Here is a 22,692-nt window from a genome sequence, read left to right as displayed (position 1 = left end):
GAGCCTGTGTTGACTCATCTGATGAAACTTCTTGGGTATCATTTTAGTACTGAAGTCCTTTATCTTTAACTTGAAGATGAAAAAACTGGTCAGTCATGTCTCAAAATAGGAAAACCCTTGATCGTTCACCTGGACTAAGGAGCCAAGGGTGGGATGGCGTCTGATGTTGAAACACGCGGAGCCTCCGGCTTCTGCTGCTGCTGCCCGGGCAGCCCTGTCTGATGACGTGGGCGCTTGTAGGTCAAGTGGCAGTAACGGAGTGTTTTATTTTTTTTTTATAACTATGTATATTGTGAATAACTGAAGCAACTTTTTTACTGACTGAAATTGGCAGCTTTTGCTCTTTCTTCTGAATGAAGTCATAAGTTAACCAGTTTCTGTTTAGGTAAGTTCTAGGTACACCTTTGAAACAGAACCTAATATTTTACGTATTACAATAGCAGGCCTGGAAAATCCCCAGAGAGGAGTCACGTCTCTTCGGAGCCCTACGAGCCCATCTCCCCACCCCAGGTTCCAGTTGTACATGAGAAACAGGACAGCTTGCTGCTCTTGTCTCAGAGGGGCTCAGAGCCTGCAGAGCAGAGGTAAGTGTACGTCCTAGTGACAGCACTGATTGACAGTGTGGGTGCTCATGCTTTAACATTTCCTTAAGTTAGTGCCGTTTTTCTACTTTGGGCTTTTATGTCTGGATGGGATTCTCAGAGTATCATTGGTCTGTTTTCCTGGTAATCTAATGCTAGTGGATTTTAGCAAAAAGAAAATATTCACAATATCGTAATATTTAAATAGGTTAGAAAATATTTGTTCATTATTCTTCTTGAAATTAAATCTTTCTAGATAGTATTTTTTAAATGTTTCTTGTATAGGGCGAAGGGTCACGTATTGATTCAGCCAACATTTGAATGCTTATTGTACACCAAGCACTGTGGACTCCGAATGGATTTTATCTTACATCTTTCTAACCCTGACCCCAATCCTATTAATTATTAAGTTATTATCCCCATTTGGATTAGATGCCTTTGAGTTGGCTCCTTTCCAGTAAGTCTCCATACCTCCACCTGAGTGATTTGTCTAAAACCCATGCAGAATCCAGCAGCCAGTCTTTAGCATGGCGTCTGAGTTCTCGCGTGACCAGGTTTATGCTGCCTATTCAGCGTCACTTCCCACTGCCTCACCCCTACACTGGACTCTGTCCATACCATTTTGCTTATTAATCCCTGAATTCCTTTCTGTCCATACTTGTGCAGTTTGCCTAGCGCAGAACACCCTCTGGTGATGTGCCAAGTGCCAGACCTGTCCCTTGCTCATGGTCATACTGATACTAATGGGGAAAGGCCAGTTTTAAACTAAAGTCTTTCTAACTCCAAATTGCTATGTGTTGCTATTAATTTATTGCATTTTTTCTTAGGCAGCTAAATATTGCTACTTTTCAATGAAATAAAATCCATTTTTGGAGAGGGAATGATACTCAATTTCATTATGCGTTTATATTTTTCCCCCTGTGTTTGTGAGTTTTTTGAGGACAGGGACCATGTCTTATTCCTGTTCCTGTCACCTTAATTGTCTTTCTTGGCATAAAGTAAGTGTCTTATGTTTGAATGATGAATAAATCCACATGACTGGATTAGGTTGTCGGTGACCTGGATCCTCTGTTCTCATCTCTGGCTCTACGTAGATCCTTGGTGGCCTCAAGCTGTTAGGGGAAAGTTGTTTTTTAAAATACGTATAAAACACAAAACTCTTTTTATTAAACTCAGCTCATTTGTTAGGTGTCTTGAAATGACTGTAACAAATAGGCAGTTTTATTCCTCTACTATCTCTGTTGATTGCTTAGATCTGAGTTCTTGCTATTTTATAGGCAAGCATGCTATTTTAATTTTAGTGTACTTAAAACTAATTCTAGTAAAATAGTTTGCAGTTTATTTGGCAACCATGAATATATCAGTGTTTGTGCTGTTAAGCAGAGAGAATAATGATAAGCTGTTTGAATTTCCTAAGAATTTTTACTCTAGATTATCTCCATTCTAATTTTACGATTTCATTTTGAGAGCTAAATCATTTGACTGTCCTCAACTGATGTACTAAATGGCTTTTGATTACATACAGTTTCTTAGGGCTGTAACCACAAACACAGGATGAGGAGGCAGTAGTTTCCTAAGGACTCTCTGACTGTTGTTGTCATTGATAGGAATGTCCCCAGGATTAGGAGTATGTGGTTGTAATATACTTAACTTTGGCCCTAACAGGAATGATTCCCGCTCACCAGGGAGTATAAGCTACTTGCCTTCATTCTTTACCAAGCTTGAAAACACATCACCCATGGTTAAATCAAAGAAGCAGGAGATTTTTCGTAAGTTGAACTCCTCTGGTGGAGGTGACTCTGATATGGGTAAGTGGGATTTCTTTCATGAACCTCAAATAAAACATGCATTAATAATGATATCTCTAGTGTTGCCTTTCCTATAATGCTTGACTTTGAAGGCTTTTTACCGGGCATCTGTCCAACATGTCTGACCCTAGCATTCCTTCTCAAGTGCCTGCCAGCCCGTGAAGCGTTCTCATGAGGAAGCAGGAGCTCGCTCCTTTCTGAAGTTGTGCTGCTTCCCTTTGAACAACTGCTGTGTCTAGGCTACTTTTCCTTAGAGGGGACTGGATTAACTCGCCGTAGTTTTTCTTTCTCCCCTACACATGAGTCTTACTTGTGTCCATTTGGGCCCATCCCCACAGATATCTGAAGACATGTCCTTCAGGGGTCCTCTCAATCAGTGTCCCCAGTTTCATCATCTGTTTATCACATGTCCTCATTATGAGTACCCCTACCATCTCAGTTATTCTCCACCAAAAACGTTTAGCCTAGCCTTTCACTAGGTTCCAAGTAATACAGAATAGAGTAGTATAATATGATATATGCTAATTCATCTTTTTTTTTTTTTTTTTTTTTTGAGACAGTCTCACTCTGCTGCCAGGCTGGAGTGCAGTGGCGCAATCTCAGCTCACTGCAACCTCTGCCTCCTGGGTTCAGGCGATTCTCCTGCCTCAGCCTCCCTGAATAGCTGGGGCTATAGGTGGTGCACCACCATGCCCAGCTAATTTTTTTTGTATTTTTAGTAGAGATAGGGTTTCACCATGTTGGCCAGGATGATCTTGATCTCTTAACCTCATGATCCACCTGCCTTGGCCTCTCAAAGTGCTGGAGTTACAGGTGTGACATCATTTTTAAAGTAGCCTAAAACTGTATTAGCTTTTTTGGTTACACTGTTAAGTTATAGTGTACTTAGTTCGAATGTTGATGTCAAGGTCTTGGGCTACTATTAATCCACACCTTGCCCTTGCTCTACTTTTGCAATAACTAGCTCCATGTATAGGACAAGTCCCAAGTCTGTCTGTGCTTGCTCCAGTCCAGCTATTTTTTCTACCTTACCAGTGTCTTTCTGGACTTCAGTTGAGTCATTCACTATACATATGCAACTCTGATAAACTCAGTGTAAAAATATAACATTGGCCAGGCACGGTGGCTCACACCTGGAATCTCAGCACTTTGGGAGGCCAAGATAGGAGGATTGATTGGGCCCAGGAGTTCAAGACTAGCCTGGACAACACCAGGAGATCCCATCTCTACAAAATTAAAAAAAAAAAAAAAAATCAGCTGGGCGTGGTAGTATACGCCCCTGTGGTTCCATTTACACGGGAAGCTGAGGTGGGAGGATCGCTTGAGCCTGGGAAGTTGAGGCTGCAGTGAGCCATGATTGGGTCACTGCATTCCAGCCTAGGCCACAGAGTGAGATGTCTCAAAAATAAAAATAATAATTGGCCGGGCGCAGTGGCCTATGCCTGTAATCACAGCACTTTGGGAGGCCCAGGCAGGCAGATCAGGAGGTTTGAGACCAGCCTGACCAACATGGTGAAACCCTGTCTCTACTGAAAATACAAAAAAAGTTAGCTGGGCGTGGTCGCATGTGCCTGTAATCCCAGCTACTCAAGAGGGTGAGGCAGGAGAATCACTTGAACCTAGGAGGTGGAGGTTGCAGTGAGCCGAGATTGTGCCACTGCGCTTCAGCCTGGGTGACAAAACGCGACTCTGTCTTTAAAAAAAAAAAAAATTAAAAATAAAGATTGGTTGGGTGTGTGGTGGCTCATGTCTGTAATCCCAGCACTTGGGAGGCTGAGGCAGGCAGATCACTTAAGGTCAGGAGTTTGAGATCAACCTGGGTAACATGGTGAAACCCCATCTCTACTAAAAATACAAACATCACCTGGTCATGATGGTATGTACCTATAATCCCAGCTACTCAGGAGCCTGAAGCATGAGAATCACTTGAACTTGGGAAGCAGAGGTTGCAGTGAGCCAAGATTGTGCTACTGCACTACAGCCTGTGTAACAGAGTGAGTCTCCATCTCAAAAAAATAATTAAAAAAAAATATATATATATATATAATAATAATGGTAGCAAAAGGTTATCTAGCACGTACTATGTGCTAAGCTCTATTCAAAGCATTGTGTAGATATAATCTCATTTAATCCTCACAGCAACCCTACATGTTACACATTATAATTATCTCCACTTTTGTAGCTGAGGAAACTGAGACTCAGGTTTAAGAGCTGGCACAGTTAACACAGTAATGAGGCTGCAGCTCAAACCCAGGCATTCCAACTCCAGAATCCATGTTGCTAATGATGAACCACCTGGCTTGTAACAGTTCCATACTCAGCATCCTAGCCAGATCGTTGGTAAGATACCCTAGCTAATGCTCTGTGGCAGAACCTTTCCTCAGGATCGATATGCAAGTATTAATCAGAACCTCCTCATACTCTGTCAGCACACTCACTTTTACTGTCTCCCTGGTCTTATCAGTCTTTTCCTAGGTCAGTCCTGATAGAGAGACTTTGGGTATACCACAGTCTGCTTTATTCTTTATTTTTATTTGTTTAAAGTTCAGCTTTGTATTGAACATATTATAAGAGATTTAGTCAAAACGACTAAAGCTCATGTCATCATCAGACCCCCCCAGATTCTTGTTTCTTTGCTTCCACTTTCTTCTTAGCTGGAGCAGCAGCAGTGGAGGGGCAGGGCCTCCTGCCAGTGCAGCACCAGCTGCTGGAGCAGGTTCACCAGCTCCTACATGGCACATGAGGCTCCCAAAGTTGACACTGCCCAGGGCCTTTGCAAACAAGCCGAGCCAAAAGGGTTCAATATTTATACCAGCTGCTTTAATGAGGGCATTGATCTTATCCTCCGAGACGGTCACCTCATCTTCATGCAGAGTGAGGGCCAAGTAGATGCAGGCGTGTTCAGAGACGGGGGCCATGGCGTGGGCGAGTGTGGGGCTAGCGCTGCTGGACACAGTGCTAGTTGCGTGATGAAATGAGGGCCTCACCCCAGCACGGCTCAGCTTTCTCAGAAAGACCAAGCACTGTGACAGCAGCTGAGGAAAGGGTAGTCTGCTTTATTTCTGTAATTTACCATGTACTAGTCTTCTGACCCTGTCAAAAGAAAGGAAAGTGGGGGCCTTGCACTGTGAACTGCCTGGCGGATGTGTGTTTAGATCTGTCACTCTGTGTGACTGGTAAATGTTGAACACGGTTTGTGAACTTGTCCTTGCTCTTAATTACTAGATTCTCTGTTTAGGTGGCAAGAAAATCATCTAAAAGACAAATACTTTAAAATGCTGACCAGAGTTGTTATCAGGCTTGCAGATGGCCTTTCTTTTTTTTGTGGGGGGACCTGAGTCTTGCTCTGTCATCCAGGATGGAGTGTAGTGGTGCAGTCTTGGCTCACCACAGCCTCTGCCTCCCAGGTTCAAGTGATTCTCCTGCTTCAGCCTCCTGAATAGCTGAGATTCGCCTGCCACCACGCCTAGCTAATTTTGTATTTTTAGTAGAGATGGGGTTTCTCCATGTTGGCCAGGCTGATCTCGAATCCTGATGTCACGTGATCCACCTGCCTTGGCCTCCCAAAGTGCAGGGATTACAGGCGTGAACCACCACGCCCGGCCACCTTTCTTTTCAAAAAATACTGTTACTAGTATTTCCTATCTCCAGTCTTCAACAGTTTATTATTTATAGCTCCTCAAGTGTCACCAACAAAAATATGCTCCCGTTTTCAAATGCTCTCGGAACTCAGAGATGAATTTGTGTGAGCATGGAGAGCTAGAGATACCAGAGCAGCCAGGAACTGAGATTCAGATCATTTCACCGTTGTATGGTTTACTCTCGTGCAGTCTCTGTCTTGCCCTTGAAGTGGTAAACTCTTGACAGGGAAATGCCCTGTATGAACTGAAGAAGCCTACTTTATAGTTTTTCCTTCTTGCCTAATGTTTTGAGTAGGATATTGCTATATTGGGTATTTTAGTATGATGGATGGTCTCTATTCTCTGAAAATGCGTGATGAAACGAATACCTAACTTTAATAGGAGATAATCATGTCTTAAGGAAAGTACTAACAGAACTGCTTGCAAGTCTGTTTTGTTTTTTTTTTTTTTGCAAGAACTGTTTTTCATGGTGGAAAAGATAATTTATATTAAAGAACCAGTGGGCCCACCATGGCACATTTAGCCCTCACTGGGAAGTAGAACTAAATGAAAACCATCAGCAACCAGCACAGTTTCACTTCACCTCGTTGCATCTGAACTCAGTGTTCTCAAGGACATCAATGACTTTATTTTTTTGAAAACCTTAATGCTTTAAATTTTACTTTATTGGATCTCTTTGCAGCTTTTAACATAGTGAACCACTTTCCTTTTCCCGAAAGTGCTTTCTTGTCTTGGCTTTCTGATACCGCGTTCTCCTCTTTCTACTTCTCTGGCCAGTTCCCTCTCCTTAGAAGCTCAGTCTTGCTTTGCCTGGCCCTTGATTGTTGGTTTTCCCCAGGGCTCACTTTTTAGTCCCTTTCTTCTCATGCTTTATAATCTGAGTCTTCTCGTCTACTCTGGGGATTTGAATGGTCAGCTGTATGCTGAAAACTCCCAAATTTTGTATCTGCAGTCCAGCTTTTCCTGCTAAGCTCTACTTACGTATCTTTGCAGACCTCATTACTTCTTGACTAACTTACTGGCTCCTTAAGCATCTAAAACTGAATTCATACTCTACCTGCCCACACACAAAGTTCCTCCTTCCCTACCACAGTTGCCCTCACTCTGGCCATCACTATCCTGGCCTCTCTGCCTCCTGATGGGAGTTACTTCCTCCTGTCAAGTTGGCCTCCACGGTGGCTTTCACATGTCTACCTTCCCTTCTGCTAATTTCTGAGCAGTTACCACATTCTTGCTCAACAGTAGGTACCAGTCACCTGGATTGCTTATTAAGTAGTTGAATTATGGGGCCCTAGGAATGTAGAAAATTTACTAAGCTACCCCAGGTGATTCTGATTTGTATGGCCTCAGCAAGTACCACACTGCACTCACTGTAAGCTCCCATAAGCCAAGGAAGGGTTATTCTGCAAACATAGTATCTAAGGATTATCATTGGTTAACTATTGGAAATTGTCTTTGTGTGACCATTTTTGATCAGTAAGAAGGTAATCTTACGATTCAGCCAAATAACTGCTCAATTAAGTATCTAATGAATGAATGACTCCTCTTCCACACACTTCACGATAACAAGGCTCTGTTATTTCAGACTCAGTTTATTTACCTTGTCACCTGGCTCATAAGTAAGACTATTATCCATGGCCATTGTTTTCTGTTTCTTCTGAAGACTTTTCTCCTCTGTCAGTTTAAAGCCTCCCTGATCAACCAAGTTTGTTTCTAGGCACATGCACTCGTCCCTCTTCTTTAATGTGCTCACCCCTTGGTTAAGAGTCCAGCTTTCTTTGGTCTCATTAGAAACTTCACATTCTGGCTGAGCACAGTGGCCCACGCCTACAATCCCAGCACTTTGGAAGGCAGGTGGATCACCTGAGGTCAAGAGTTTGAGACCAGCCTGGCCAACATGGTGAAACCCTGTCTCTACTAAAAGCACACAACTTAGCTGGACGTGGTGGTGGAGGCCTGTAATCCCAGCTACTTGGGAGGCTGAGGCAGGAGAATTGCTTGAACCTGGGTGGCAGAGGCTGCAGTGAGCTGAGATCATACCATTGTACTCCAGCATGGGTCACAAGAACAAAACTGTGTCTCAGAACAAAGAAAAAGTTTTCACATTTTTTTGGGACATCATTTGCCCACCCACTTGGCTTCCTGAATTCCTTTTTTCTCTCTAAAATTCTCAGCATCAAGTCAGGAATGACAGAAACACCATTTATGTCCTAAAGTCTTCCCCTATAATAAAGGCACACTGCTTTATTATATAGGTGGTTCACAGGTCTTACGCTGTTTTTCAAACTGGAGATTACAAGTTGCACAGTCAGCAGAAATGAAAAGGACTAACAGTCTTTTTTTCCAGCAGATATCCTGAGTTTCTAGTTAGCCATACAGGGAAACACACAGTCATTTTTGTAGTATCCACTGAGGCAGCTTTCCTCTGGATCTAATCCCAGGCTGCCTGGGTACTTGCTGTGGTCATCTCAGAGTCCAAGATTTCTTCTTCGTTAGAAAGCCTTGATTCCTGTTCTAAGAACAGCATTTTCCTATTTGTTTCTCCAGCAGTGCAAACCTTCTTCCCCTTTTTCTGGGTTACATTGCTCCTTTATTTACTCACTTTCCCCTCCCTTTTTTGTTAACAGATGGGGGAGTCTCACTGTGTTGCCTAGGCTGGCCTCAAATTCCTGAGCTCAAGCAATCCTACTGCCTCAGCCTCCTGAGTAGCTGGGGCACCAGAAGCGTACCCCTGCACGCAGCTTACTAATCCTCTTTTGATGTTCCTACTTACCTATTTCCTGATTTCCTTTTAAAAAACTAAGCCTGGGCAACAGAGTGAGACGCCATCTCAAAAAGAATGTTCTTCCATTTTATCTTCACTCAATGAGTGAAAAAACAAAGGTGGGGATCATGGAAAATAAAGAGATTAATTTTATTATAGGAATTTTTTGAGACTTTAGTTTGGTATATATGATTATCACATCTTAATTAACTTAAATGTTTGCTTAAATATAGCAGCTGCTCAGCCAGGAACTGAGATCTTTAATCTGCCAGCAGTTACTACATCAGGTAAGACTGAAAAGACATTATTTACCAATACAAAATTGGTATAGCAGTAGTCAGTCCAACAAATGTACTGAGTAGCAACTGTATACCAGGGGAGTGACTGCTCCAATATGAAAAATGAATAAATAATTTAGTGAAGGAAGGTTTAGTCAGTAGCACAGAAAGGAACTGAGATCCAATAAATTCCTATTGAAAAGATAAATGAACAAAAAGAATGGAAACTATTAAAGAACAGTGTCAGAAACCAGGGAACTGGGAAAACTGTTGAGTAACTCTAATAGAAGTGTGGGTGACTGATTCACTTTGGAAAGAAATTTCCTTAAGGAGTTATTTGTGGATTAAGATGATCTCTGGGCCAGGCGTGGTGGCTCCCCGCACTTTGGGAGGCCAAGGTGAGCGGATCACTGGAGGTTGGGAGTTTGAGATCAGCCTGACCAATATGGTGAAACGCCATCTCTACTAAAATTACAAAATTTTCACTGGGTGTGGTGGCGGGTACCTGTAATCCCAGCTACTTGGAAGACTGAGGCAGGAAAACCCCTTGAACCTGGGGGCAGAGGTTGCCGTGAGCCGAGATCGTGCCACTGCACTCCAGCCTGAGTGCGACAGAGTGAGACTTCGTCCCCCCCCAAAAAAAAGATGGTCTCTGTGTGGTGGGTCCTAGTGTTGTTCTAGGTGACTTGCCAAGTGCTACATGTATTCCGTGGGCTGAAGGGACTGTTCATGTTTGTTTCCTGATTGGCCTTTCAGAAATAACGTGGAAATGCTTTTGATTCTCTTTCAGGCTCAGTTAGCTCTAGAGGCCATTCTTTTGCCGATCCTGCCAGTAATCTCGGGCTAGAAGACATTATCAGGAAGGCTCTTATGGGAAGCTTTGATGATAAAGTTGAGGATCATGGAGTTGTCATGTCCCAGCCTATGGGAGTAGTGTCTGGTACTGCCAACACCTCAGTTGTGACCAGTGGTGAGACACGGAGAGAGGAAGGGGACCCATCACCTCATTCAGGTACAGCTTTCATTTTAGTGCTTTTCTGCTGCTTTTCCCCCCTCAAATCCAGTTTATTTCCCAAGTTCCAGTGCATCACCGAGAGATTTCATTTATGTCTTTATGTGCTCAGGGTCACCTCTTAGCATTTCAGTTACTTAAAAAATGTTTTTAAAAACTTACCAAGACATTATAATGACATGAACAGAAATAAAAAGGAAGAAAATTACACAAAGTGTCACCCTCCTGGGATGTCCATTTTTTTATTTGTTTGCTTCTAGTCCTCATTTATACATGCTACATTGTAATTGTAACACAAATATAATGTTTTTGAATAAAAATGATTTAACTGCAAAAATCAGGCTCAGTATAAAACAGTTGTAAGCTGGTGGGGCGTGGTGGCTCACACCTGTAATCCCAGCACTCTGGGAAGCTGAGGTGGGCAGATCCCGAGATCAAGAGATGGAGACCATTCTGGCCAACATACTGAAACCTGTCTCTACTAAAAATACAAAAATGACTGGGTGTGGTGGCGCAGGCCTGTAGTCCCAGCTACTGAGGAGGCTGAGGCAGGAGAATCGCTTGAACCCAGGAGACAGAGGTTGCAGTGAGCTGAGATCACACCACTGTACTCCAGCCTGGCGACAAGACTCCATCTCTAAATAAATACATTAGTAAATTAAAATTAAATAATCGTATGCCAGAGAAAAAATTAGGAAAAAAGATGTAATCCTAGCACTTTGGGAGGCCAAGGTGGGTGGATCATTTGAGCTCTAGAGTTCAAGACCAGCTTGGGCAACATGGTGAAAACCCCATCTCTACAAAAAATACAAAAACTAGCTGGGCCTGGTGGCTTGTGCCTGTAATTCCAGCTACTTGTAGGGGCTGAGGTGGAAGGATCACTTGAGCCCGAGGAGGCAGAGGTTTCATAGAGCTGGGATTGTGCCACTGCACTCCAGCCCAGATGACAAAGTAAGACCCTGTCTGAAAAAAGGGAAGAAAAAAACCCAACTCTTCAAGTTACACCATGCAGAATGCTAGTGCTTCTATCTGATAAGCATTGTTTCAGACATGTCTCTGTATAAGATTTTATACGTTCTGTTAAAAACAAGCACAGAAAAAAAAAATCCTAAGTTTTAAACTTATAACCCTTTTCTTAATATTTTGAGAACTAGTATCTCTTATGCTTTTGAACATTACTTGAAATTCAGCAGTTTCTGTTTTAGTTTAGATACTGTGGTTAAGAAAAAGATTAAAGGTCTTAAAAAAAAAACCACCAAAAAACCTATACATGTTAACTTTAAGACCTTATCAGTTTACTTCCTGCTCTGAAAAATAAGCATCATCTTCTTCTTTCTGTTCTTACCTTCCAAATTTTTATTGGCTTTAAGTGTGTGTGTGTTTTAACATTATAAGACTGGTGACAGGCAATTATACTGTACGGGTTGTATGGGAATTTGGGGCAGTGTGAAATTGTTCTGCTGGGACTGAGTAAAGTGTCTGCTGGTGACCTGGGCTCTGATCTCTTCTGAGATCTTTTTCACGTTTTCTTCTAGAGCACAGTCAGAGGTGTCTCATTTACGTGAACTTCTGCTGAGTTCATCAGCTGCAAAGTCCGGGAAAATAGAAAGGGCTACCAATACTTGCTGAGCCTCTGCTCAAGTCCTGTAGTAGCATAAAGAAGCTTTGTTTTGCACTTTTTCCTTTACATACTGTTTCTTTGTGTGCTGTGTTGTTAACTCTAGTTGGAAAGGGAGGTTGGTCATTATGAGGTATGATTTTTGTCACCCTGCCTTCTTTCTTCAATAGTTTCTGTACTCTTTGAGGCCAGTAAAGAAGCCTTGAAGTTTCAGAAATTTCAGTTCCTTAATTACCACGTTTTAAAATTAATGGCAGGAGGACGACCCTTGTTTTTTTTGTTTTGATTGCTACAAGTGAAATTCTGGCTTTCTTTTAAATACAAGCATACCTTGTTTTATTGTGTGTGTGTGTTTTTTTAACTGTAGATTTGTGGCAATTCTACAAGTCTGTCAGCACTATTTTTCTAATATCATGCATCTCCTTTTTGTCTCTGTCACATTTTGGTAATTCTCACAATATTTCAAATTTGTTCATGATTATTATCTCTGTGACTGATCAGTGATCTTGGATACTGTAATTGTTTTGGGCACCATGAGCAGCGCCCGTATAAGATGGCAGACTTGGCTGGGGTGCAGTGGCTCATGCCTGTAATCCCAGCACTTTGGGAGGCTAAGGCAGGCGGATCACCTGAGGTCAGTAGTTCGAGACCAGCCACAGATAAACCCCATCTCTACTAAAAATACTAAATAAGCCTGGCTTGCTGGCACATGCCTGTAATTCCAGCTACTCAGGAGGCTGAGGCAGGAGAATCAGTTGAACCCAGGAGGCGGAGGTTGCAGTGAGCCAAGATCGTGCCATTGCACTCCAGCCTGGGCAACAAGAGCAAAACTCCATCTCAAAAAAAAAAAAAAAAAAAATGGTGGTGTGTGTCCTGACTGCTCCACTGACAATTGTTCCCTGTCTCTCACCTCCTCTGGCTTCCTTATTCCCTGACACACAACAATACTGAAATTAGACCAGTTAATAAGCCTATGATGGCTTCTGAGTGTTCAAGTGAAGAGTCACAAGTCTCTCACTTGAAATCAAAAGTTAGAAATGATTAAGCTTAGTAGCTTAGTGAAAAAGGCATGTTGAAAGCCAAGACAGGCAGAAAGCTAGACCTCATGCACTAAACCAGGCGTCCCCAAACTACGGCCCGCAGGCCACATGCGGCCCCCTGAGGCCATTTATCTGCCCCCCTGCCACACTTCAAGAAGGGGCACCTCTTTCATTGGTGGTCAGTGAGAGGAGCACAGTATGTGGTGGCCCTCCAACGGTCTGAGGGACAGTGAACTGGCCCCCTGTGTAAAAAGTTTGGGGACACCTGCACTAAACAATTAGTTAAATTGTAAAAGCAAAGGAAAAGTGTTTGAAGGAAATTAAAAGTGTTATTCCAGTGAACACACAAATGGTAAGAAAGCAAAACAGTGTTTTGTGATACACAAAGTTTTAGTGGTCTGGATAGAAGACCAAAGACCAGCCACAACATTCCCTTAAGCCAAAACCTAATCCTGTTCCAAGCCCCAACTCCTCAGTTCTAATGAGAGAGGTGAGGAAGCACGAGAAGATTGAAGCTAGCAGAGGCTGGCTGAGAGGCTGAAGCTTTCTCCCTAACATAAAAGTGCAAGGTGAGGGACAAAGTGCTGATGAAGACTCTGTGGCAAGTTACTCAGAAGACCTAGCTAAGAACATTGATAAAGGTCGCTACATTCAACAACAAGTCTTCCATACAGACAAAACAGCCTTCTACTGGAACAGTCCAAAACTTCAAAAGACAGGCTGACTCTCTTGTTAGGGGCTAATGCAGGTGTTGATTTTAAGTTGAAGCCAGTGCTCCTTTACCGTTTTGAAAATCCTAAGGCACTTAAGAATTTGCTTGGTCAACTCACCTGTGCTCTAGAAACGGAGCAAAGCCTAGATGACAGCATGTGTTTACAGAATGGCTTGCTGAATATTTTAAGCCCACTGTTCAGACCTACTACTTAGGAAAAAAGTATGACTTTCAAACTACTACTGCTCGTCAACAGTGCACCTTAATCACCCAAGAGCTCTGTTGGAAAGGTTCAAGAAGATGTTGTTTTCATGCCTGTTAACACAACATCCATTCTGTAGCCCATGGATCAAGGAATAATTTCCACTTCCGGGTCTTATTATTTAAGAAATACATTTTGTAAGGCTATAGCTGCCACAGTGATTCCTCTCATGGATCTGAGTGAACTGAAAACCTTCTGAAAAGGATTCACCATTTTAGATACTATTAAAGACATTTGTAATTCATGGGAGAAGGTCAGAGTATCAACATTAACAGGAGTTTGGAAGATGATTCCAACTCCCATGGATAACTTAGGAAGAGGTCAAGACGTCAGTGGAGGGAGTCACTGTAGGAGAAATAGCGAGAGGGGCCGTGTATGATGGCTCATACCTGTAATCCCAGCACTTTGGGTGGCTGAGGCAGTAGACTCAAGGAGTTTGACACTGGCCTGAGCAACATACTGAGACCCCATCTCTGCAAAAATTTTTAAAAGTAGCCGAGTGTGGTGGTGTACACCTGTGGTCCCAGCTACTTGGTTCTGAGGTGGGAGGATTGCTTCAGCCCAGGAAGTTGAGGCTTTCGGAAACTGTATGCTGTGATTGTGCCACTGCAGTCCAGCCTGAGCAGCAGAGGTGAGACCCTGCCTTAAAAAAGAAAAAAAAGAAGACCAGGAGAACTAGAACTAGTAGTGGAGCCTGAAGATGTAACTGAATTGCTGCAATCTCATGATTAAACTTGAAATGAATGAGGAGTTGCTTCTTAGGAGTAAGTAAGCAAAGAAAGTGGTTTCTTAGATTGACTCTGCCTCTGAAGATGCTGTGAACATTGTTGAAATGACAACAAAGGATTTAGAATATTACATAAACCCAATTAATAAAGCAGGGTTAAGGATCGACTCCAATTTTGAAAGTTCTGCTGTGGGTAAAATGCTGTCATTGCATGCTACAAATAAATCTTTCATAAAAAAAAACAAATTGCCACGGCCACCCCCAGCCTTCGGCAGCCACCATGTGGATTAGTCAGCAGCCATCCACATGCAGGCAAGACCATCCATCAGCAAAATGATTCTGACTTGCTGAACCCTCAGTATCTCTGAGGTATCCCTACAGAGTTTTATTTCATTGAGTACTAGGGTCTGGATTCTTCATGTTACCATTCTGCTTTTTTTCATTTAGCACTGTATAATCATTAGCATTTGGGTGATTTTTGAGAACTTAAATATAGTAATACTTTAAACTGAATTTCACTTTTAGGAGGAGTTTGCAAACCAAAGCTGATCAGCAAGTCAAACAGCAGGAAATCTAAATCTCCTATCCCTGGGCAAGGCTACTTAGGAACCGAACGGCCGTCTTCAGTCTCCTCTGTACATTCAGAAGGGGATTACCATAGGCAGACGCCAGGGTGGGCCTGGGAAGACAGACCCTCTTCAACAGGTAAGGAGCCTGCTTTAACTGTTAGAAAACGAGACAAAGCAACTTATATCAATGTCTTGGTTATTAGTTCTTCAACATTCAGCAATTTTTCTAATTTGGAAACCTATATTCCATTTCTGTTTAATTAATAGGTTCCACTTTCCAGAATAGAAGTGTTTTTTTGGGTGGTCTTGCTCTGTCACCCAGGCTGGAGTGTAATGGCATGATCATGGCTCACTGCAGCCTCAACCTCTGAGGTTCAGGTGATCCTCCCACCTGAGCCTCTCAAGTAGCTGGGACTGCAGGTGTGCACCACCATGCCTGGCTAATTTTTTTTTTTTTTGGTAGGGATGAGATCTCACTGTTCCCCAGGCTGGTCTCAAAACTCCTGAACTCATTCCTCCTGCCTTGGCATCCCAAAGTGTTGGTATCACAGACATCAACCAATGCAGACACCCAGAATAGAAACTGAATGCACATATAACCTGAAACATTTTTAGAATGCAAAACCCAATTACCGTAAACAAAGGAAGAGCTATGAAAAAATAATCTCATCCGTTCTCACTTCTGTATTACACTGGTAGTGAACATTTACTATCTGCAAAGCAAACAATGCCGTTTTAGTTCTTTGAGAACTGTACCTGAAAGTACCATGCCACTTCTAAGAGAACTTCACCTTTCACATTGGCATTCTTAGAGGAAGTTCTTAGGGAAATACTAAGAAATCAAAATTAGAAATGAGAAGACTAGCTTAAAAAGCCATCATCTGGTCTAGTGTGGTGGCTCATGCCTGTTTATCCCAGCACTTTGGGAGGCCGAAGCGGGCAGATCACTTGAGGTCAGTAGTTAAGACCAGCCTGGCCAGCATGGTGAAACTCTGTCTCTACTAAAAATACAAAAATTAGCCAGGGGCAGTGGTGGGCTCCTGTAATCCCAGCTACTCGGGAGGCTGAGGTGGGAGAATTGCTTGAACCTGGGAGGCAAGAGATTGCAGTGAGCTGAGATTGCACCGCTGCACCCGCTTGGGCGACAGAGTGAGACTCCAACTTAAAAACAAAAAGCTGTCATCTGTCTGAAAAGTAATTTACACAAACTGCTGAAAAGTAATACTCCAGGATACTATTTTGTATTTTGTGCCTATTTGTAAACTTTAAAAACGTAACATAACTATCATCATGGTAGCTTTAAAAAGTAACAGACTTTCTAAATAAAACTGGGATATTATGGATTTTAAAGTTTCAGAGAATTATAAGCCTTCTTTTCCTTAGGATTAAATACATGTCACTGAAAAAAATCTGAAATGTGCCCTCCCCCTTAAGACATATATAAATTATATCAGGCTTTTGCATTATAAAACTCATGCCACATGCAAAGTGGTTGTGTTTGAATTTGAAAGCTTTCAGCCTAGACCAGTGATTGCTGCTTCTCAAATCTTTCTTGGGGAAGTATTATTAGACCATACCTGAGATTGACTATTTGATGAAATGGTTATGTTTTATGTTTGGGGGGTTTCTTAAGCTGTAGGAGGCTTTCTGGGGACAGGTAAACATCTAGAAACTGATGAAGGGTAGCAGTGTTCATTAATTACCTCATGTCTGTCTTTATACTTTTAAAATCTGCTTAGTGAGAGTCAGCAGATGACATGCATCCTGCTGCCCTTCAGTCTGCTTACACTCCTGGCTACTTGTGCTTTGATACTTTTGCATTTCTCTTGAAGAGTTAAGAAAGCTCTGGGTATAACCTGACGCGTGTTTCAATTAGAGCTTAATACTTAATAGTTCCACTTGGATTCTCTATGGAAACACCTGATAGTTACAGACTTAACTAAAAATCTATCCTGAGCTTTCTCTTCCGGGCTCAGCGGCCCTTACCCATATGCTCCTTGTGTTACTCTTCTTTTTTGGACTCAAACTGATTGCTACATATCATTGGCTAGGATTTAAGTGGTGAGACTTTGGCCCTTCTATGTTGTATTCATTTTGTTCTCATGGTGTCACATGACCACTTTAGAGTAATCCTGTTCTACTCTATCCTACAAAAGTTGGATTGGATGAAATAGAAGGTATGCTCATGACAACGTAAACCTAATTTTTCTTTTGTCAGGCTCAACTCAGTTTCCCTATAACCCTCTGACTATGCGGATGCTAAGCAGTACGCCACCAACACCGATTGCATGTGCTCCGTCTGCTGTGAACCAAGCAGCTCCTCACCAACAGAACAGGATCTGGGAGCGAGAGCCTGCCCCGCTCCTCTCAGCACAGTATGAGACCCTGTCGGATAGTGATGACTGAACTGCACGAAGTGAGACGAACAGGGTGCAGGAAAAGGATCTCCAGTTTTTGATGGTTTAATTTTTAGTAGCAGGTCAAAACCCTGCCCTCCTGTGACATGCCCTGAGACTTTTCAGGACAGCCAGCCCACAGATGATGAAGAAATGATGGAAATTTATTTGGAGAGTCAACAAAAAACAAAAAACTGCCTTTGATATAGGCAATTCAGTAGACTATAATAGTGGAGGGTTGAAATGTAGAGTTTTTAAAAAGTGGACAGTTCCTGTTCTTACATCTGTTTGTAAAGAAAACCATAATGTCTTTAAAAAATCACTCTTCTGTAAATAGATTATCTTTTTGCAGTGTATATCCCCTTGCTGTAGTATCTGGTGTACTTATGTTCAAATCAGCGCATCAACTTTGGGGGTGATTTTTAAAAATCTTTTTGTCTATCTTTTTAACCCTAGCCTTCTCAACAACCTCATACAGCCCAGTTACATAATGTTGGCTGTCACGGGCATTGTACTTTTATCTGATTTTGTTTCCTCTAAATTCAGCTTTCCAGTGATGTTTAAAATCTTGTGGAAATGTTTAGATTTTTAACACAGACCCTGTCATAAAATCTGTACATTAGAGTCAAAAGGTAGAAGTAACAAATTCTGCCATATTGTAAATTTCCAGTGCAGGCTTTAATTTTTTTTTCCCCATTAGTAGCACTGAAAAAATATTACTGCATGGGTATGTTCTAGTTCAGTTTATAAAGTTTTAAAAGCTTATTTGAGGCATACCTCACTGTTATGCACACTGGTAATTTAACCACGCCCCTAAGTATTCCTTTCCTCCTGCATTTGATGCAGCCCAACAAAGCTTTTGTTTTGAAATAAATTTGACTACCCTGTCCATAGCTATAGTAGATTATTTGTGGTTTAAGGCTCCTGGTGTCTCAGGTTCCAAAGAAAACGCTTACGTATTTTTCCCTTAGTTTGCTATGATTGGTCAAGTTAAAAGATAATGATCTATGTAGTACTTAGATGTGCTTCGTGCTGCATCCTGAGAAACTCACGGTGAACACAGCCCTTTTCCACATTGCTCCGGATCGGCACTTACTCTCACTTTGCTTCCTTGGGACAAGAGTTTACTGCTAAATGTTTCATTTCACAGATTCTCAAGGTGCAAATAATTTAAAAGATGGAATTCTAAACTAATTATGGTACTAGAGGGCCAGTTTTAAGAATTGCTTGCGGAATTTTAAAGTTTCTTTCATACAATTTATCATAGCATTTACGTACCTTTCCATAACATACAGATACTAACAGTTTTGGGAGAATGCCACTGGCAACTGGAAAGGGGAGAAATAAATCTCTCAGGATAAAAATTAGCACTTTACAGACTTTAAAGGAGACCTAAACTTTTAAACAGAAATACTCAAGGCTTTTAAGGGAGCAGCTCTATGATTAGCTACTGCCCAAGACCCTCCTATCACTAGTGTCTAATCCCTATGTTGGGATGAAGACACAGGTTTAGTACTTTGCCCATGTAGTTAAATTAGTGACAGAGATAGGCCATAAGCCCACATATCTTCAGTGAAATCTTTCATTTCTGTCCCTGTTCCACTCCCGTATACCTGAGGTCTCCAACATAAACTTTAGATCAGGCTTAGTGCTCAGCATTCCCCTTACTTGGAAAGTTAGTATTTTTACAATAGATATATGTAAACACATAAAAAGTTCAATATGAATGAAAAACAATGACTAAATGTACCACTTTACAGTTTTCTGATGAATTTTTTTTTGAGGTACTGGTAATATTTTAGAGTTTGTTAATAATTTATATTGCCAACCTACCACAAAAGAGATTATGATGGTATTTTTCTATGACCCTGAGGGTCTTAAGCTATTCGGAGTCAGAATACAGTTGACCTTTGAACAACATGGGTTTGAATTGTGTGGGTCCACTTATACACGGATTTTCTTCCACCTCTGCCACCCGAGAGAGCAAGACCAACCCCTTCTCTTCCTCGGCCTACTCAACATGAAGCTGATGAGGATGAAGACCTTCATGATGATCTACTTCCACTTAATGAATAGTAAATATATTTTCTCTTCCTTATAATCTTAATAACATTTTCTCTTCTCTAGCTTACTTTATTGTAAGAATATAGCATATAATACATACACAAAATATGTGTCAGTCAACTGTGTTATCCGTAAGACTTCTGGTTAACAGTAGGCATTACGTTTTGGAGGAGACAAAGTTAGATGTGGATTTCTGACTACTTAGGGGGTCCATGTCCCTAATTCCTGCATTGTTTGAAGGTCAACTGTATAGTTTCTGAGAACATGTCGATCAGAGCCTAACTTTTTGCTCTTGCAGTTCCATTTGAGGACCCGAAGGCGAGCTGCTGTGAACCACTCACTCCATCCTCATCATAATGCATGTGCGTATTACTTTATTTACCATCATCTGGAGAAGAAATCTCAGAATGAGAGTTAAAATCCAGTAACAGTTCTTGGTTCCAAAAAAAAAAAAAAAAATATGAAAGGACCAAATTCTCACATGGCTTACCTATGGAGGTTCACCTTAACATGATTTAAGTGGTAAGCACAGCACGGAGCAGTACCTGACAACTTACTGAAGGTCACTGCAAACCAAGGCCTGGTATTTGTAGGCTTAGATTTCAGTGTTGTGACACTATATCCTTACACGTGAGTTTTTTTAACACTCAGAACTAAAGTCTCCCAAATACGCTTCATAGAAATATTCTGACAGCCAATTTTACAGTGCATGTTTAGGAAATTTCCTAATACTTTAATTTTTGTACACCAATTCTATTTTTAAAATATGCCCTGAAAAACTCCTGACCATTGGACAGTCCAAAAATTTAGTCATATAATTTTAGCCAATTCATTTTTGAGTTTGGACCAGTCAGTAAAGGAGATGAGTCCTCCTTTTGCTTCAGTACCTTATTTTACAACAGTGCAAATGAACTGTAATGAGAACACCCACATGAAGAGACTGTCCTGAAAACTCCTAGTGTTTCCAACAACCGGACCATGAATTTAATTACTGTGGATGATTTAAAATTAATTAATAAATAAAACTTGCAATGAAAAACCTTTCAGTAACCCCTGCAAGTTGTGAAAAGGTAAAAACATTCTCAATGCAAAAGGTAAGTAGTTGACAGTAATTTTTTAAAGAAATCACCATATGTTAATACTGGTTTCTACTGACAGTCTGATTTATATTGTATTTATCTCTCTGAGCTAGACTTGATTAACGGCATTATCTGGGTGGTAAATAATATGTGATTAGACAGAACAAAATTCTAGTTTTAGTCCAATCCCTGAGGATTTGGACCTCAGGGTTTCCGGTGTTTTCTGGTGTAATTAATTCTTCAGGAAGTTTTTTGTTTTTGTTTTGTTTTTTGAGAAATGCAAAGATTACTGGGATACGTACAATATTGTTGTGTAGTCTCGTTTATTACGAAAAGATTCTTCCAGTATGTACATACGAACCAAAAATATCAGTTTATCCGTCCCACTCACATCCCACCCACACAGGCATACCAACAGTTTCAGTATTCCTTCATGGTGCCTAGAAAAACTGTCTTTTCCCTTAGGTAAATAGCTCAAGATATATTTGTACAACTGCTGAGGTAAGAGCATCCACCTATGTATCTTTACATACTTTACTTTGAGGCAATGTGATAAGCTCTTTTAAGAGCACAGCAGTCTATTCATTCAAAGTCATCTAACCGAACACCTTGGTTAAGAAAGAATCTCAGTGTTTCCCTACTTCACACATGAAGATACTGAAATCACAAAAGCAAAAAGGCTAGGACTAAGATCCAGGTCAGTAGTTCAACTATACCAGCAGTACACATCAGAATTACAAGTTTTGAAATACACCTGTAGGGCCCTATTCTGACTCAGCCCTGGGCATGTGGTGTCCTTAAAGAGTACTTGAGATGACTCAGTTGTGTGACTAAGGCTGGGAAGTAGAGTGCTCAGATAACACTGACAAAAGGTTACATCATTCTTTCTAGCCCACCTCTATTTTTAAGTAGTTTTATATAACCAGATAAATATGGTTCACTTTTATTTAAATTCAAATAAAATTTGGGTGCTATATACGTCACATGCCCAATTCCCACTTTAAAACTTCATGCTGGATGCTGGTAGGAAACTATTACTTTTTCTCTTTTATGCAGTAAATTCCACATTGTGCTTCATGAAACAGATTATAAGAAAAACTCACCATAATCCTCCTTTGCCATGAGAAACGTAATTCTGGTCAGTTTGCCAGATATTGATAAAGTAAGAGAAGAGAGGGCAGCAAATCAGTAGACCACAAATTGATAGAAATGCCAGGCTGAATCACCACACCCACAACCCACAGGAAAGCCAGCCCGTATTAATCTACAGTTCTACTTAGACCGGCAGGACAGCACCTAGTCATATGTTACAACTGAAACCATTACTTAATAGCAGTCCTGAAAGATCATAATCATTGGGAATGAAAGTCATTTTTCCTTTAAAATACAAAAATGGCAGGGCATATAACTCGTCCTTCACTAAAGCGAAATTGAGGAAAGCTGAATATCAAAAACGACATTTAAGCCATTGAGTTGGGTGCCACAGACACAGGAATAATAGCTATTCTTCTGCATTACTAGACATAATTCTCCCTACACAAAAATGGATTTAGAGCTTGACAGAATTTAAGTCAAAGGTATACTTTTCCTTGACAGCTCAGCCAGCTCTTCCCTGATGTGCTGTACAGAAATTTCATCTCTCTTCAGCTCTGCTTGCTTCAGTGCTTCCTGGTAGATCTCTTTTGCTTGTGTATATCGTTCTAAAACAACCCAGAGAGAAGGGATAGTAAGAAAGTGTATGTTTTCAAGGTGATTCTGAAGAGAGAGGACTAATGAGCATATAGGGATAATTTACTGTGTGCTTATGAAGTGACAGGCTGGTGCTGCCTCATCTCATCCCCATCTGACAGGCTGGACTTCACTGAATTCTGTGGAATTTCTAACCGTCCTTTCCAGTATATCCTGGGGTCCTCAATTAGCCAAAGATTTCATGAATGGGGGTATGTGTAATACACCTGTCATCCCAGGTTTCTGAAAATGAGGGACTGTCATCGCAAAGTTTTCTGCAGCTTGATGGGATTCGATGGGCTAGTGCAGGCCTGTAGAAGTTTTGTGAATTGAGCACAATCGTACTTCAACCTAATACCTCGGCTTTTTTCTGCCATTATTCAACCAGCCTTTTAATGTACGAGTTTCTTCAC

The 22,692-nt window shown here is 41.3% G+C and overlaps 2 protein-coding genes and 1 pseudogene across 28 annotated transcripts in view; 1 reads left to right on the top strand and 2 right to left on the bottom strand.

The window, feature by feature from the left end:
* NCOR1 (nuclear receptor corepressor 1) overlaps positions 1-17,764 on the top strand; it is a 182,392-nt gene extending 164,628 nt beyond the window's left edge. For 23 of the 27 annotated variants that reach the window (XM_074388228.1, XM_074388230.1, XM_074388224.1 and 20 more), the window contains 6 exons: positions 441-584; positions 2,247-2,389; positions 9,028-9,081; positions 9,863-10,084; positions 14,969-15,148; positions 17,231-17,764. In XM_074388228.1, coding sequence (XP_074244329.1) covers positions 441-584; positions 2,247-2,389; positions 9,028-9,081; positions 9,863-10,084; positions 14,969-15,148; positions 17,231-17,418 — 931 coding nt within the window. In that variant the 3' untranslated portion in view covers positions 17,419-17,764. The remainder of the gene's footprint in view (positions 1-440; positions 585-2,246; positions 2,390-9,027; positions 9,082-9,862; positions 10,085-14,968; positions 15,149-17,230) is intronic. The other 4 variants (XM_074388220.1, XM_074388213.1, XM_074388221.1 and 1 more) reach the window with 2 other exon arrangements.
* On the bottom strand, positions 2,384-9,865 carry LOC141581803 (large ribosomal subunit protein P1 pseudogene; annotated as a pseudogene).
* A 3,091-nt stretch (positions 17,765-20,855) lies between the features above and the next one.
* The window catches only part of TTC19 (tetratricopeptide repeat domain 19), a 30,866-nt gene continuing 29,029 nt past the window's right edge, over positions 20,856-22,692 (bottom strand). The window contains 1 exon segment of the mRNA XM_039475904.2: positions 20,856-22,251. Coding sequence (XP_039331838.2) covers positions 22,118-22,251 — 134 coding nt within the window. The 3' untranslated portion in view covers positions 20,856-22,117.

This window comes from Saimiri boliviensis, chromosome 17 (assembly GCF_048565385.1).
Source record: "Saimiri boliviensis isolate mSaiBol1 chromosome 17, mSaiBol1.pri, whole genome shotgun sequence".
Lineage (NCBI taxonomy): Eukaryota > Metazoa > Chordata > Mammalia > Primates > Cebidae > Saimiri > Saimiri boliviensis.
The sequence above is the reverse complement of the archived record's forward strand: the minus strand, read 5'-3'. Positions and strand labels throughout refer to the sequence as shown.